General features: G+C 35.9%; 1 protein-coding gene across 1 annotated transcript; it reads right to left on the reverse strand.

The window, feature by feature from the left end:
* Positions 1-15805: 15805 nt before the first annotated feature.
* On the reverse strand, positions 15806-16705 carry LOC306868121 (GPI-linked NAD(P)(+)--arginine ADP-ribosyltransferase 1-like; the record flags this gene model as incomplete). The annotated part of the gene is made up of 2 exons (XM_079414157.1): positions 15806-16570; positions 16652-16705. 2 exons carry the CDS (start codon positions 16703-16705, stop codon positions 15806-15808), a joined length of 819 nt encoding a protein of 272 aa, XP_079270283.1.
* Between the last annotated feature and the right edge of the window lies 1 nt (position 16706).

The raw sequence follows: 16706 nt of genomic DNA on the forward strand, positions 1-16706 counted from the left end.
TGGAATTAATCACATATCCTCAGACTGTCTTGTTCTGTGTTTGGTGTGAATTTGTGGTTTCTGCTTGGAGGTGTATGAATTTGTTTACAGCCCGTTTTGAAAAAAAAAAACACATAAAAAAAAAAAAGCCGACTTCCTGTTGGTCGTAGCTAATGTCTGTAAATTAGAAAGTTGTCCGGCTTAATGTGAACAATTTATGTACCAAGTTTGGTGTCTGTAGCTATCATTATATATATATAATCATTAATAATTATATTCCATTTAATGTTGATCAATATTAATTCCAAAATGTGTTAATATATTATTAAATTTTAAAGTTTCTCTTTTGAACATGACTATTTTTCTAACATTAAAAATATTTTGTTCATTGTTAGTTCATTGTAAGTTCATACTATCAATGAAGAATTAACATGCTGTAAAAAATTATATTTTTCATTGTTAGTTCATGTTAATTAATGCATTCCCTACTGTTAACAATTGAGACTTAATTATAAAGTGTTATGAAAACCTTTAATGCTTTATAAGCATTTTTTAAAGATTTAAAAAAAACAGACCCTCTCTCTCTTTCTCTCTCTCACCCAGCTCCTCAATCCACACAGTCACTCACACAGTCACTCACACCCCACCCCCACCCCCTCACTCAGCTGCAGGCTGACAGGGAACTCTCACTCATAGAAGCATTGTAACAACTGTCTGATAGTTTTTAAATTTTCTCCTCTGCATAGTGTATTGTAAATTCATGAAATTAATCACATATCCTCAGACTGTATTGTTCTGTGTATGTAATTTTTTATGAAGTGTTTGGAAGCTGCTCTTAAAAGATAAAAAAAAAAAAAAAATCTCTTTTTTACTGTAACTTTAATAAATTGCCATTAAATCATCGTTCAAGATATCCTAAATCCGTCCGCAATTTAGCATCTTCAGTATTTTGGCATCATGAGAAAAAATGTTTGGTGTGATTTACGTGTTTCTGCTTTGAGGAGTATGAATTTGTTTACAGCCCGTTTTAAAAAAAAACCCACATTAAAATAAATATAGCCGACGTCCTGTTGGTCGTAGCTAATGACTGTAAATTAGAAAGTTGTCCGGATTAATAAGAACAATTTATGTACCGAGTTTGGTGTCTGTAGCTAAAACTAACCCCCCCATTTTTGACAAAAGGTGGCGCTATAGAGTGCCTCTTCCACGCCCGTTTATGAGGTTTTTCCAGTGTCTAACTATCATTAAAATGGATATGTGTGTTGAGTTTCATGACATTCTAAACATGTTATCTGCCTCAAAATCACCAGAAACGAATTTTCAACTTTGACACGTTGCCATGGCAACATAATTTTAGATATCAATATTCCCTTCACAGTTTTACATCGGCCGTGTTTTGACATTATTCTGGTGAAGTTTGAAGCAAATCGAGTAAAAATAAGATGCTGAATTCAAATAATTTTGAAAACGACACACTTCCTGCAGCCAGTTGGTGGCGCTATAACTTTCAGTCATAATAGTCACATCTATCCGATCGGCATCATACAACGAACAAACCACTGGAGTTTGATCAACATCATACAATGTATGTGGACGTTATTAGGCATTTCCTGGGTCTCATTTTTCGCCATAACTTCATCGCCTCGCCACGGGCAAACCGTTCGACATATCAAAAATATCTTCGCAATTTAGCGTCCCCAATGTCTTGAGATCATGTTCACCGAGTTTGGTGGCAATCGTATGGAAATCCTCAGAGGAGTATATCAAATTCCAGAGCATGCGCTTTTTAAACAGCCCTGAATAGCCGACTTCCTGTTGGGCGGAGCCTATGACATGCTGCGCGAAAGTTGTTCGGCTCAATGAGTTCTATATGTGTACCGAGTTTCATATGAATACGTGCAAGTATGTGTGAGCTATACATCAAGCTTTCTGACAATTTTCCAGGGGGCGCCGTAGAGCCCCTGTGCCACGCCCGGGTCCCAGCCTCAGCGGCGTCCTAATGGCCGCAGGTTCCAACGTGCGTGCCAATTTTCGAGAGTTTTCGGGCACGTTAAGGCCCCCAAAAGTGCCCGGATGATTGAAATAAAAAATAAAAAAAAAAAAATAAAAATATAGCTGCGAGCAGCGATGACGGGCCCAAGCCGTCAGCATACGCCACCCCGGTGGCATCGATAAAACGGTGCCCAGCGAGCACAAGCATCACAGTAACCCTCTGGCAGTTTGGTTTTAAGGGATACGGCAATTAAAGGGTTAATCCAAACCATCAACTCTGTGAAACACACACACACAGAACAACATATAAAACTTTAAATTCTGTGAAAATATATTTTTCATTGGTAGTTGATGTTAGTTAATGCATTTACTAATGCTAACAAATGAGAAATTATTATAGTTACCAAAGGTTTTAATGATTTATAAGCATTTTTTAATGATTTATTTTTCCATTAACTAAAATGAATAATTTTTTCTAACACAAATGAATAAAGTAAAAAATATATTGTTAATATTTAATGTTATTTGTGAATTAACCAATGTTAAAAAACAACATTATTTAACTGTTGTTAATTTACATCATTAATAAATATATACCATTTAATGTTGAAATCAATGTTTTAATGTTTAAAATCAATTCCAAAATGTGTTAATATATTAAATTTTAAAGTTTTATCTTTTGAACATGACTATTTTTCTAATATTAAAAATATTTTGTTCATTGTTAGTTCATTGTAAGTTCATACTATCAATGAAGAATTAACATGCTTTAAAAAATATATTTTTCATTGTTAGTTCATGTTAATTAATGCATTCCCTACTGTTAACAAATGAGACTCAATTATAAAGTGTTATCAAAACCTTTAATGCTTTAAGCATTTTTTAAGGATTTTATTGAGAAGTTTAAACAGACTCTCTCTCTCTCTCTCTCTCTCTCTCTCTCTCCCCCTCTCTCCCCCTCCACACTCACTGAACTCACACAGTCAGTCACTCACCCAGTCACCTACCGCACACATTAGAAGCACAGTGACAGGATATCTCTGATAAGTTTTAAAATTTTCTTCTCGCCATAGTGTACTGTAAATTCATGGAATTAATCACATATCCTCAGACTGTCTTGTTCTGTGTTTGGTGTGAATTTGTGGTTTCTGCTTGGAGGTGTATGAATTTGTTTACAGCCCGTTTTGAAAAAAAAAAACATAAAAAAAAAAAAGCCGACTTCCTGTTGGTCGTAGCTAATGTCTGTAAATTAGAAAGTTGTCCGGCTTAATGTGAACAATTTATGTACCAAGTTTGGTGTCTGTAGCTATCATTATATATATATATATATAATCATTAATAATTATATTCCATTTAATGTTGATCAATATTAATTCCAAAATGTGTTAATATATTATTAAATTTTAAAGTTTCTCTTTTGAACATGACTATTTTTCTAACATTAAAAATATTTTGTTCATTGTTAGTTCATTGTAAGTTCATACTATCAATGAAGAATTAACATGCTGTAAAAAATTATATTTTTCATTGTTAGTTCATGTTAATTAATGCATTCCCTACTGTTAACAAATGAGACTTAATTATAAAGTGTTATCAAAACCTTTAATGCTTTATAAGCATTTTTTAAAGATTTAAAAAAAACAGACCCTCTCTCTCTTTCTCTCTCTCACCCAGCTCCTCAATCCACACAGTCACTCACACCCCACCCCACCCCCACCCCCTCACTCAGCTGCAGGCTGACAGGGAACTCTCACTCATAGAAGCATTGTAACAACTGTCTGATAGTTTTTAAATTTTCTCCTAAGCATAGTGTATTGTAAATTCATGAAATTAATCACATATCGTCAGACTGTATTGTTCTGTGTATGTAATTTTTTATGAAGTGTTTGGAAGCTGCTCTTAAAAGATAAAAAAAAAAAAAAATCTCTTTTTTACTGTAACTTTAATAAATTGCCATTAAATCATCGTTCAAGATATCCTAAATCCGTCCGCAATTTAGCATCTTCAGTATTTTGGCATCATGAGAAAAAATGTTTGGTGTGATTTACGTGTTTCTGCTTTGAGGAGTATGAATTTGTTTACAGCCCGTTTTAAAAAAAAACCCACATTAAAATAAATATAGCCGACGTCCTGTTGGTCGTAGCTAATGACTGTAAATTAGAAAGTTGTCCGGATTAATAAGAACAATTTATGTACCGAGTTTGGTGTCTGTAGCTAAAACTAACCCCCCCATTTTTGACAAAAGGTGGCGCTATAGAGTGTCTCTTCCACGCCCGTTTATGAGCTTTTTCCAGTGTCTAACTATCATTAAAATGGATATGTGTGTTGAGTTTCATGACATTCTAAACATGTTATCTGCCTCAAAATCACCAGAAACGAATTTTCAACTTTGACACGTTGCCATGGCAACATAATTTTAGATATCAATATTCCCTTCACAGTTTTACATCGGCCGTGTTTTGACATTATTCTGGTGAAGTTTGAAGCAAATCGAGTAAAAATAAGATGCTGAATTCAAATCATTTTGAAAACGACACACTTCCTGCAGCCAGTTGGTGGCGCTATAACTTTCAGTCATAATAGTCACATCTATCCGATCGGCATCACACAACGAACAAACCACTGGAGTTTGATCTACATCATACAATGTATGTGGACGTTATTAGGCATTTCCTGGGTCTCATTTTTCGCCATAACTTCATCGCCTCGCCACGGGCAAACCGTTCGACATATCAAAAATATCTTCGCAATTTAGCGTCCCCAATGTCTTGAGATCATGTTCACCGAGTTTGGTGGCAATCGTATGGAAATCCTCAGAGGAGTATATCAAATTCCAGAGCATGCGCTTTTTAAACAGCCCTGAATAGCCGACTTCCTGTTGGGCGGAGCCTAAGACATGCAGCGTGAAAGTTGTTCGGCTCAATGAGTTCTATATGTGTACCGAGTTTCATATGAATACGTGCAAGTATGTGTGAGCTATACATCAAGCTTTCTGACAATTTTCCAGGGGGCGCCGTAGAGCCCCTGTGCCACGCCCGGGTCCCAGCCTCAGCGGCGTCCTAATGGCCGCAGGTTCCAATGTGCGTGCCAATTTTCGAGAGTTTTCGGGCACGTTAAGGCCCCCAAAAGTGCCCGGATGATTGAAATAAAAAATAAAAAAAAAAATAAAAAAAAAAATAATAATCCTTAGAAGAACAATAGGGCCCTGCGCCTTACTGGCTTGGGCCCTAATAATCCTTAGAAGAACAATAGGGCCCTGCGCCTTACTGGCTTGGGCCCTAAATATAGCTGCAAGCAGCGATGACGGGCCCAAGCCGTCAGCATACGCCACCCCAGTGGCATCGATAAAACGGTGCCCAGCGAGCACACGCATCACAGTAACCCTCTGGCAGTTTGGTTTTAAGGGATACGGCAATTAAAGGGTTAGTCCAAACCATCAACTCTGTGAAACACACACACACACAAAACAACATATAAAACTTTAAATTCTGTGAAAATATATTTTTCATTGGTAGTTGATGTTAGTTAATGCATTTACTAATGCTAACAAATGAGAAATTATTATAGTTACCAAAGGTTTTAATGATTTATAAGCATTTTTTAATGATTTATTTTTCCATTAACTAACATGAATAATTTACTAACACAAATGAATAAAGTAAAAAATATATTGTTAATATTTAATGTTATTTGTGAATTAACCAATGTTAAAAAAACAACATTATTTAACTGTTGTTAATTTACATCATTAATAAATATATACCATTTAATGTTTATCAAAATCAATTCCAAAATGTGTTAATATATTATTAAATTTTAACGTTTTATCTTTTGAACATGACTATTTTTCTAATATTAAAAATATTTTGTTCATTGTTAGCTCATTGTAAGTTCATACTATCAATGAAGAATTAACATGCTGTAAAAAATATATTTTTCATTGTTAGTTCATGTTAATTAATGCATTCCCTACTGTTAACAAATGAGACTTAATTATAAAGTGTTATCAAAACCTTTAATGCTTTATAAGCATTTTTTAAGGATTTTATTGAGAAGTTTAAACAGACCCTCTCTCTCTCTCTCTCACTCTCTCTCTCTCTCTCTCTCCCCCTCCACACTCACTGAACTCACACAGTCAGTCACCCACCCAGTCACCCACCGCACACATTAGGAGCGCAGTGACAGGAGATCTCTGATAGTTTTTAAATTTTCTCCTCTCCATAGTGTATTGTAAATTCATGAAATTAATCACATATCGTCAGACTGTATTGTTCTGTGTATGTAATTTTTTATGAAGTGTTTGGAAGCTGCTCTTAAAAGATAAAAAAAAAAGTTTTCTCTTTTTTCTGTAACTTTAATAAGTTGCCATTAAAACACCGTTCAAGATATCCTAAATCCGTCCGCAATTTAGCATCTTCAGTATTTTGGCATCATGAGAAAAAATGTTTGGTGTGATTTCTGTGTTTCTGCTTGAAGGAGTATTAATTTGTTTACAGCCTGTTTTTAAAAAAAACCCACATTAAAATAAATATAGCCGACTTCCTGTTGGTCGTAGCTAATGTCTGTAAATTAGAAAGTTGTCCGGATTAATAAGAACAATTTATGTACCGAGTTTGGTGTCTGTAGCTATCATTATATATATATATATATATAATCATTAATAATTATATACCATTTAATGTTGATCAATATTAATTCCAAAATGTGTTAATATATTATTAAATTTTAAAGTTTATCTTTTGAACATGACTATTTTTCTAACATTAAAAAGATTAATAAATGCTTTAAAAAAAACTGTTCTTTGTTAGTTCATACTATCATGGAAGAATTAACATGCTGTAAAAATATATTTTTCATTGTTAGTTCACGTTAATTAATGCATTTCCTAATGTTAAGAATTGAGACCTTATTTAATGATTTATAAGCATTTTTTAAAGATTTTAAAAAACAGACCCTCTCTCTCTTTCTCTCTCTCACCCAGCTCCTCAATCCACACAGTCACTCACACAGTCACTCACACCCCACCCCTCACTCAGATGCAGGCTGGCAGGGAGCTCTCACTCAGCAGTCTAAGAGCTCTCTGATAGTTTTTAAATTTTCTCCTAAGCATAGTGTATTGTAAATTCATGAAATTAATCACATATCCTCAGACTGTATTGTTCTGTGTATGTAATTTTTTATGAAGTGTTTGGAAGCTGCTCTTAAAAGATAAAAAAAAAATTATCTTTTTTACTGTAACTTTAATAAATTGCCATTAAATCATCGTTCAAGATATCCTAAATCCGTCCGCAATTTAGCATCTTCAGTATTTTGGCATCATGATAAAAAATGTTTGGTGTGATTTCCGTGTTTTTGCTTGGAGGAGTATTAATTTGTTTACAGCCCGTTTTTTAAAAAAACCCACATTAAAATAAATATAGCCGACTTCCTGTTGGTCGTAGCTAATGACTGTAAATTAGAAAGTTGTCCGGATTAATAAGAACAATTTATGTACCGAGTTTGGTGTCTGTAGCTAAAACTAACCCCCCCATTTTTGACAAAAGGTGGCGCTATAGAGTGCCTCTTCCACGCCCGTTTATGAGCTTTTTCCAGTGTCTAACTATCATTAATACTGATATGTGTGTTGAGTTTCATGACATTCTAAACATGTTATCTGCCTCAAAATCACCAGAAACGAATTTTCAACTTTGACACGTTGCCATGGTAACATAATTTTAGATATCAATATTCCCTTCACAGTTTTACATCGGCCGTGTTTTGACATTATTCTGGTGAAGTTTGAAGCAAATCGAGTAAAAATAAGATGCTGAATTCAAAGCATTTTGAAAACGACACACTTCCTGCAGCCAGTTGGTGGCGCTATAACTTTCAGTCATAATAGTCACATCTATCCGATCGGCATCACACAACGAACAAATCAATGAAGTTTGATCTACATCATACAATGTATGTGGACGTTATTAGGCATTTCCTGTGTCTCATTTTTCGCCATAACTTCATCGCCTCGCCACGGGCAAACCGTTCGACATATCAAAAATATCTTCGCAATTTAGCGTCCCCAATGTCTTGAGATCATGTTCACCGAGTTTGGTGGCAATCGTATGGAAATCCTCAGAGGAGTATATCAAATTCCAGAGCATGCGCTTTTTAAACAGCCCTGAATAGCCGACTTCCTGTTGGGCGGAGCCTAAAACATGCAGCGTGAAAGTTGTTCGGCTCAATGAGTTCTATATGTGTACCGAGTTTCATATGAATACGTGCAAGTATGTGTGAGCTATACATCAAGCTTTCTGACAATTTTGCAGGGGGCGCCGTAGAGCCCCTGTGCCACGCCCGGGTCCCAGCCTCAGCGGCGTCCTAATGGCCGCAGGTTCCAATGTGTGTGCCAATTTTCAAGAGTTTTCGGGCACGTTAAGGCCCCCAAAAGTACCCGGATAGTCGAAATAAAAAATAATAAAAAAAAAAATAATAATCCTTAGGGGAACAATAGGGCCCTGCGCCTTACTGGCTTGGGCCCTAATAATAATCCTTAGAAGAACAATAGGGCCCTGCGCCTTACTGGCTTGGGCCCTAATAATCCTTAGAAGAACAATAGGGCCCTGCGCCTTACTGGCTTGGGCCCTAATAATCCTTAGAAGAACAATAGGGCCCTGCGCCTTACTGGCTTGGGCCCTAATAATCCTTAGAAGAACAATAGGGCCCTGCGCCTTACTGGCTTGGGCCCTAAAAATAAGGTTAAACTGTGCTGTTCTTGGCTGCCACAGTAATGCAATAAGCTAAGGAATTCCTTTAAATACTTTTTGCATACCAGAAAACCTGTCATGTCTGGCGCTGTATGCACAAAAACTATAGAATACCCTTTAAGAGACTTTTGTATGCATGGCTTGGAACGCTTAAGTTAAAATACAGAGTGTTAAATAATCAAATAATGTTAAAACGTGTGCTCTTATCATTCTGTGGCCAAAATCTTGTGAACTTCGCCCCAATCAGGAGCTTTATATGCACATGTGCGCTCATGTTTTCTGTGCAGCTAACCTCGCGTCACTTCATGTCATCTTCCCACTCATTAAACTATGTGACAGGTACTTTACTGCAAAAACACCATCACAGTGACACTCTAAGGTGACGAAACTAGTGCGCCATGTGCTTTTTTCAACCATTTTCATAGGTTTCACATGATCTTGTCAGCTCGGAAAATAAGTAAATGTGCATGCCCAGTAGCCGCAGATGTATCCCTTCTAGCCTTAACCACAAATCAGACAGGAGAGTAGATTAACTTTGGTGGACTTAAACTTTAAAAATTGTGTGTTCCGCGGTTGAAATAAAATACTTTCTGATGTTTATTCATGTTCATTTCGTGCTTTAAGTACATATGAAAAGATTCTACTGCCCGTGGGAGATGGTAATGATTAGAATGCTGACCAGCATTAACTCTCCCCGTACGTCGCACAGAAATTTCACTAGAACTATTCTGCTCTACTGGAAAGGGCTCTACAACCGATGAAGTTACCGGCTTCACACCCGATGGTCCGGAAGCCCCCAAGGTGACTCGTTCAAGAGCCTCAACCGCACCCTGCGGTGCAGCGGGACCCAAGGGTGCAGGGTTCTGCATTACTGGCCTACCACCCAATTGGGGAGTTTCAGATACCACGACCCACAAATTCACTTCATCCAATGATGAGGACTCCTCCAATGGCGGGGCCTCAACTGACACTGACAATTCTGTAGGGCAGAGATAAACTAATTGCAGAGATAAACTAGCTGGCCCTCTTCCAGTGGTGCATCCCGAACACACAAGTCATGCTTCTCCTTACGACGATCTGCAGCTGCCTTCAAATGTTCTCGGGCTCCTTTAAAGGCCACTTGCAACCTTGTTTGATGCTCCAAAACCCACTAATTCATACCACTGGACCCCCTCTCCTGCTCCCTAACTAACAAAAAAATCAACAGGGAGCCGAGGTTCTTGGGCAAACATTAAAAAGTCTTTTAGTTTTCATTTTATTCAAATTAAAAATAAAATTAAAAAACGTCCCAACATTTCCGGAATTCGGGTTGTATAATGGAAAGAAATGTGTACTTAGATTTGTACAATTTAAATCTTTACCATAATGTTGTCTCTTTTTGTCAGATTCTGAGTTATCTTCTCAATGTTTTTCAGCAGCTCAGGAGCCACAAAAACATGAGAAGATCAGTAGTTCATAGCCAGATGACAACGACTCTTCAAACTAAGAGATGAGAAAAGTTCCTTTTTATATTGCTGAAAATCTGTGTAAATAGCGTGATTGTGATGCATCTAGGCCATCTAAATGATTTCATCTGATTATCACTTGTAAAGATCCGTTCTATACGTGTGGTTTCACACTGGATAAACTTCTTATCTACAACCCGAATTATAAATTTGAATAAAATGAAAACTAAAAGACTTTCAAATCACGAGCCAATATTTTATTCACAATAGAACACTGAGAACATAACAAATGTTGAAACTGAGATATTTTACACTTTTATCCACTAAATGAGCTCATTTCAAATGTGATATCTGCTACAGGTCTCAAAAAAGTTGGCACGGGGCAACAAAGGGCTGAAAAAGCAAGACATTTTGAAAAGATTCAGTTGGGAGAACATCTAGCAACTAATTAAGTTAATTGACATCAGGTCTGTAACATGATTAACTCTAAAAGAGATGTCTTAGAGAGGCAGAGTCTCTCAGAAGTAAAGATAGGCAGAGGCTCTCCGATCTGTGAAAGAGCGCATTAAAAGATTGTGGAATACTTTAAAAACAATGTTCCTCAACGTCAAATTGCAAAGGCTTTGCAAAGCTCATCATCTACAGTGCATAACATCATCAAAAGATTCAGAGAAACTGGAGAAATCTCTGTGCGTAAGGAACAAGGCCGAAGACGTTTGTTGGATGCCCGTGGTCTCCGGGCCCTCAGACGACACTGTATCACTCATCGGCATGATTCTGTCATTGACATTACTAAATGGGCCCAGGAATACTTCTAGAAAGCAGCTGAAAACCTATATCAGGCAAGAATGGGACCAAATTCCAACACCAAAACTCCAGAAACTCATGACCTCGATGCCCAGACATCTTCAAACTGTTTTGAAAAGACAGAAGAGATGCTACACCATGGTAAACATGCTCCCGTCCCAACTATTTTTAGACCTGTAGCAGGCAACAAATTTGAAATGAGCTCATTTTGTGCATAAAATTTTAAAATTTCTGAGTTTAAACATTTGTTATGTTATCTATGTTCTATTGTGAATAAAATATTGGGTCATGTGATTTGAAAGTCTTTTAGTTTTCATTTTATTAAAATTTAAAATATGTCCCAACATTTCCGGAATTCGGGTTGTAAGATGAATGTCAGATTTTTATCAACATCTGATACTTACCCGCTGCATTTAAATAAAAAAATAAAAAACTCTTGTTGCATTAAGCCCATCTGACAATGCAGTAGGCTTGCAAAGGCCTGTGGTTTCATGTAAGACAAACTCTCTGTTCCTCAAGATGAGTAATATGGGCTTCATGTTGGCCTATAAGTATTTATTTAATAATTTCTCAACTGTTTACTATTGAGAATAATCTTTTCCATTTTTCTGCTAGATAGCAACATTTATCTTTGAATGAGTTTAATGGGATGAACACCTAAGAAGAGACTCATTGTGCAGGTTTTAGTAGCTATTGCTCATTTAAAGTGTCATAGTGTTAATGAGGCCGCCCACAACAAAACCACAAGCTTTACTCTTCTGCAAAATGAAAACCAGAAAAACTCCAACATGACAGAAGCTCTTCTCAATCTCCAACATGACTAAAATAAAAATATTAAGTAAAATTAATATAAAAAAAATGAAATTAAACGAGAAACAAAAACTTTTTTTGTGTTGATTAAAAAACAGCATTGCACTTAGGAAGTCAGTCAGCAGTTAATATGCAATTGCTGACAGTTAGTTAGATAAAAAGCAATAAAATGTTCAGTGATGTGATACAAAAAAGAGGCTAGAGGCATATAAAATCACTCTTGAGGCCACTGAATTGGGCCACTTAAAAGTAACTTTAATTAATAATGTTAAAATTATGCAAACAAATAGTGTTTTCTGTCAAAGAATTATTAAACTAAACCAAGCGGGTCAAATGTGGAATTTGCATACTTATATCTTAGATGCATTTTGTTATTGTACTGGTTGGTTCCTTGAATAGAGTACAGTTCAGGTTACCAGAGCTTTTCAAAGTGAACACATTTTCACACCAGAGATCTTTCTGACCTATTTTCTTTACACCAATGACTTTAAACTTCTCATATGGAGGAATCAGCACCTCTTTCTCATGAGGAAGCTTAGAATATTTTGCCACATCAGCTCCTTAGATTTCAAAACAATATTTAGATTCAAAATAGTTTACTCTGTTACGATCAAGAGACGATGATGCAAATAATTTTGTTCAGATTCATATTTTCAGATTTGTGGTACCACAAAGTTAATTTTAATATTTCGAAACATATTTCAGGCACTCTGAGATCAATATAGAGCTGAATTAATCCTGATGCATCAAGCTCATCTGATGCAATACTTGTGAAGGTCTTTGTGGTTTCAAGCAGGACAAACTCTGAGTTCCTGTCTGTCTGTCTGTCTAAGATGAGTAATAGGAGACTTATGTAACCTACATATATTTCAAAATCTATACACTCAAAAAATTGTTTTATCAACTTATTTAAATGGTTTCTACACAATTAAATTCACATAAGAAGACTATAATTAGTTCATTAAAACAACATTTTGCTGAAGAAACTGAATTAAAGTTCTCAATTAATTACTGCTGAAATCTTTTCCATTTACATGTAACTGATCGCTAGCAATAACATTTTTGACTAAATGTAATGGACGGACACTCCTCACATGAAGAGATGCATCTCATTTCACAAATTTGAGCAACTATTGGTCATTTAGCTCCCAAGCTCTTCATATATATTTATATAAAGAGTCCAGATGCAAAAGCCTCTAAGTGCCTAGTTTTTGTTTGTTTGTTTGTTTGTTTTATTCATAGAGCACAATTAAAACAACGCAGGGTTTAACAATAGCAACTAATAAAAAGGAGACCAACATCACAGGAAGAAAAAGAGTAAATAAGCAAGTTAAACAAACATCCTAGAAAAGAAAGAGAGCCACTTTATTAAATCAATGTGTTGAGCCAAAGGCTAACTCCAATAAATACAATTTATTTATTTATTTTTTTTTTTTAAATAACCCAAAGTAGGTAAAAGTCTAAGATATAAAGGCAAGCTATTCCAACACTTTGGGGCCACCACTGAAAATGTCCGGTCACCGCTCCGTTTTAATCTTGTCCTAGGGAAAATCATCTAAAATCATCTGGTTTGATGACTTTAGTTTGTGTACATGTAAAAGATTAGTTAAATAAGAGTGTGCCAGATTGTGTAAGACTTTATATACTAAGATAAGTAGTTTAAAATCGACTCTGTTGTGAACTGGAGGCCAATGTAAAGTAGCTAAAATATTGTTATATGCTAGTATTTACGAACACCCATCAATAATCTTGCAGCAGCATTCTGCACTTGTTGTAAGCGAGTTAACAGCGATTGGCTCACACCTGCATATAGAGAATTACAGTAGTCCAGTCTTACAAAAATAAAGGCATGAATAAGCTTTTCAAAATTGCTGGTTGACAGAAACGGTTTTTACCTTAGCTAGTAATCTCAAGTGAAAGTAACAAGACTTAACCACCGAGCTGATCTGTTTGTCAAATTTCAAAGAGACATCAAACTGAACCCCAAGATTTTTAACAACCGATTTACAGAAAGGAGATTTACCAAATTACCTCGCTCTTACTTTCATTTACGTTTAAAAAATTTGCTGACATCCATAGTTTAACTTCATGCAGAAAATTTTGTAGAGATGTAATTGTCCTCTTATCCTGTTTCCGTAAATGTAGATATACCCGAGTATCGTCAGCAACACAATGAAAAGAAACTCCATGCCTTTGGAAAAATAGAACCCAAGGGCAGCATATACAGTAAGAACAAAATTGGACCAAGAATTGAACCTTGGTGAACACTTCAATTCAATGGAGCAGATTTAGAATAAGATTGACTGATATTAACTGAAAAGGTCCTATTAGAAAGAAATGATCTGAACAGAATGATCTGAAGAAATGGAATTGTGATCAATAGTATCTAATGCTGCACTTAGATCTAGTAAAATTGAAATCACAGAATCACAAGGTGTCAGGATTGTGGACTGTCTTGTGTGTGTTTTGCTCCCCTGTGACCCAGTTTTTCCCTCATGTTGATTGTGTTAATTTGCTCCAGGTGTATCTCGTCGTCTTCCCCAATTATCCTGTGTTCATAAGCCCTGTGTTTCCCTGCCTCTGTGTCGGTTCTGAACGTCTTTTCCCTGTGTTCCCTACGTGTTTGGACATTGAAGATCGTGTTTGAAAAGTACTCCTCGCTCCTGGTTCCGTGTTCCTGGTGAAGTGTGACACAAGGGCGAACTGAAGTTAAAATGTCATTTAATACTTTGAGCAGTGGTTTGTGCAGTGGTTTGCTTTAAATCCAGATTGAAACTTTTCAAAGATATTATTTTGAACTAGAAAAGCCTGTAATTTAAAATGGCCTTTTCTAGGACCTTTAGATAAAAAAGGTAATTTAGAAATGGAATGGTAGTTTGATAAAACACTCGGATCTAAATTAAGGGACTCCACAATGGCATGTTTAAAGCTTGCAGGAACTACTCCTAATGTAAGACTACTAATGTAAGTTTACTAATGTCAATAGGCTTGGGCCGATAATCTCAAAAGTCTGTTTAATAATTTTTGATGGGATGATATCATGGTAGCAATTTGTAGGTTTCAGCTGACCAGTTGTCTTTGATAAAGACTGAAGTGAAAGAGGAGAAAATGTATTAAATATCACAGACGCGCAACTAGTAGACAGAGTTAAAAGAACCAGGCACAATCTGCATTCTAATATCGATAAGTTTCTGAACAAAGTTTAACAAATCATCACACACCGTAGCAGGAAGAGCAGAACAGGTGGGAGAAGGATTTAGTACAGAATTGATCGTATTAAACAACACTTTTGAATTCCCATTATACCTTGAGATTAACCCAGCAAAATAGTTCATTTTAGCAATTTTTACTGCATTCTGGTAGGTAACTAAAGCATCCTGTAAAATTTTGTATGACACCTGTAACTTATCCTTCTTTCACCTACACTCTGCTCTCCTACAAGCTCATCTCAAATTTTGTGTATCCTCGTTTAACCAAGGATCAGATTTAGTCTTACCATTCTTAGCCCTTAACGGGGCTATAGAGTTTAGGAAAAAGAACAGGTAGAATTGAATATATCAAAGGCCGCATTTACATCACAAGAGCCATCAAGAACACCAAAAATGTCAGATTCAGAAAATAAGGTCTTAAACCTCTCGATGGCAGCTGTGGTTACATAACGAACCTGACGAACTGGAGGACAGATCTGAGTGGGGATAACCTGGGTGACACACGAAGTAAAAATACTACTGAGAATAAACATATGATCTGAAAAAAAAAAAAAAGTTTTGAGTTTTTATCAGACTCCTATGAGTAGGTTCAGTAATTTCAGTAATTGGCAATGAATAGGTTATTTTCAATTAATGCAAAAAGATATATGTATAAATTAAGAAATTTAATAGAAACAAATCACTTTGAGGCCACTAAATTGGGTGACTTAAAATGAACTTTATTATGAACAAATTGTGTTTTTGACAAAGAATAATTAACGAACTAAACCAAGAGGAAAACGTTCTTTACATTGATTCAAGTGGAAGTTTAAAGCACTATTCAATGCTCAACATAGTATTTTGTTATGGTCTTGACTGGTTTCTTGAATAGAGCACAGTTGAGGTCACTTCTCTTACCAGTGCTTTTCAAAGTGAACACAGTGTCACACCAGAGATCTTTCTGATCTCTTTTTGTCCTGACAGCAGTGACTTTAAACGTCTCATATGGAGGAATCAGCACCTCTCTCTCATGAGGAAGCTTAGAATATTTTGTTAGATCAGCACCTTCACAAGTGTAGATTTCAAAACAAGATACATTTCCAAAAAACTTTGCTCTGTTACGTTTAATAGAGGAAGAAGTAAATGAGCCAAAACGAACTTTGTCGTTCTGATCATTCTGTATAAATTTAAGATTTGTACCACGATAAGTTGAATAGCATTTCTTTTGTGTTTTATTCAGAATCTGTATTGCATCTGTTAACAGAAAGTGAAGTGAATACCATTTGTATGTTTTGTTTTTGTATCTTTTCCTGTCATTACGATCAGCTTCATTAAACTTCTTATGTACCCCAAGACCTGAGTTAGTATACACATAAATAGCGATTGAATGATTCTTTGTCAAGTTATCTCCTGGTGGCTTGTAATTCTTTTCAGCAAGTTTCCAAGCAACTGCAAATTTAGATTCAGGGTTAGACATTTCTTGCTTCATATATTTTGTCTCCACCAGGTCTGCCATTTTCTCTCTACAGCCCTTATATTGATCATCAACTGAATTATTTGCCATATCCAATGGAAATATCTGTCCTTCAACAGCTGCTCTGTGATCCTGCAGTAACAGGAATCATAATAATCAATCATCAGTATTCAATCATCAGTCTGTAATATTCATACTAGAACACAAGCTTACCTGTCCTTGAGCAGCTAAAATGAGAAGAAGAGCTGCTTCAATGATCAGCAGCATC

This window comes from Barbus barbus (assembly GCF_936440315.1).
Source record: "Barbus barbus genome assembly, chromosome: 4".
NCBI classification, from domain to species: Eukaryota; Metazoa; Chordata; class Actinopteri; order Cypriniformes; family Cyprinidae; genus Barbus; species Barbus barbus.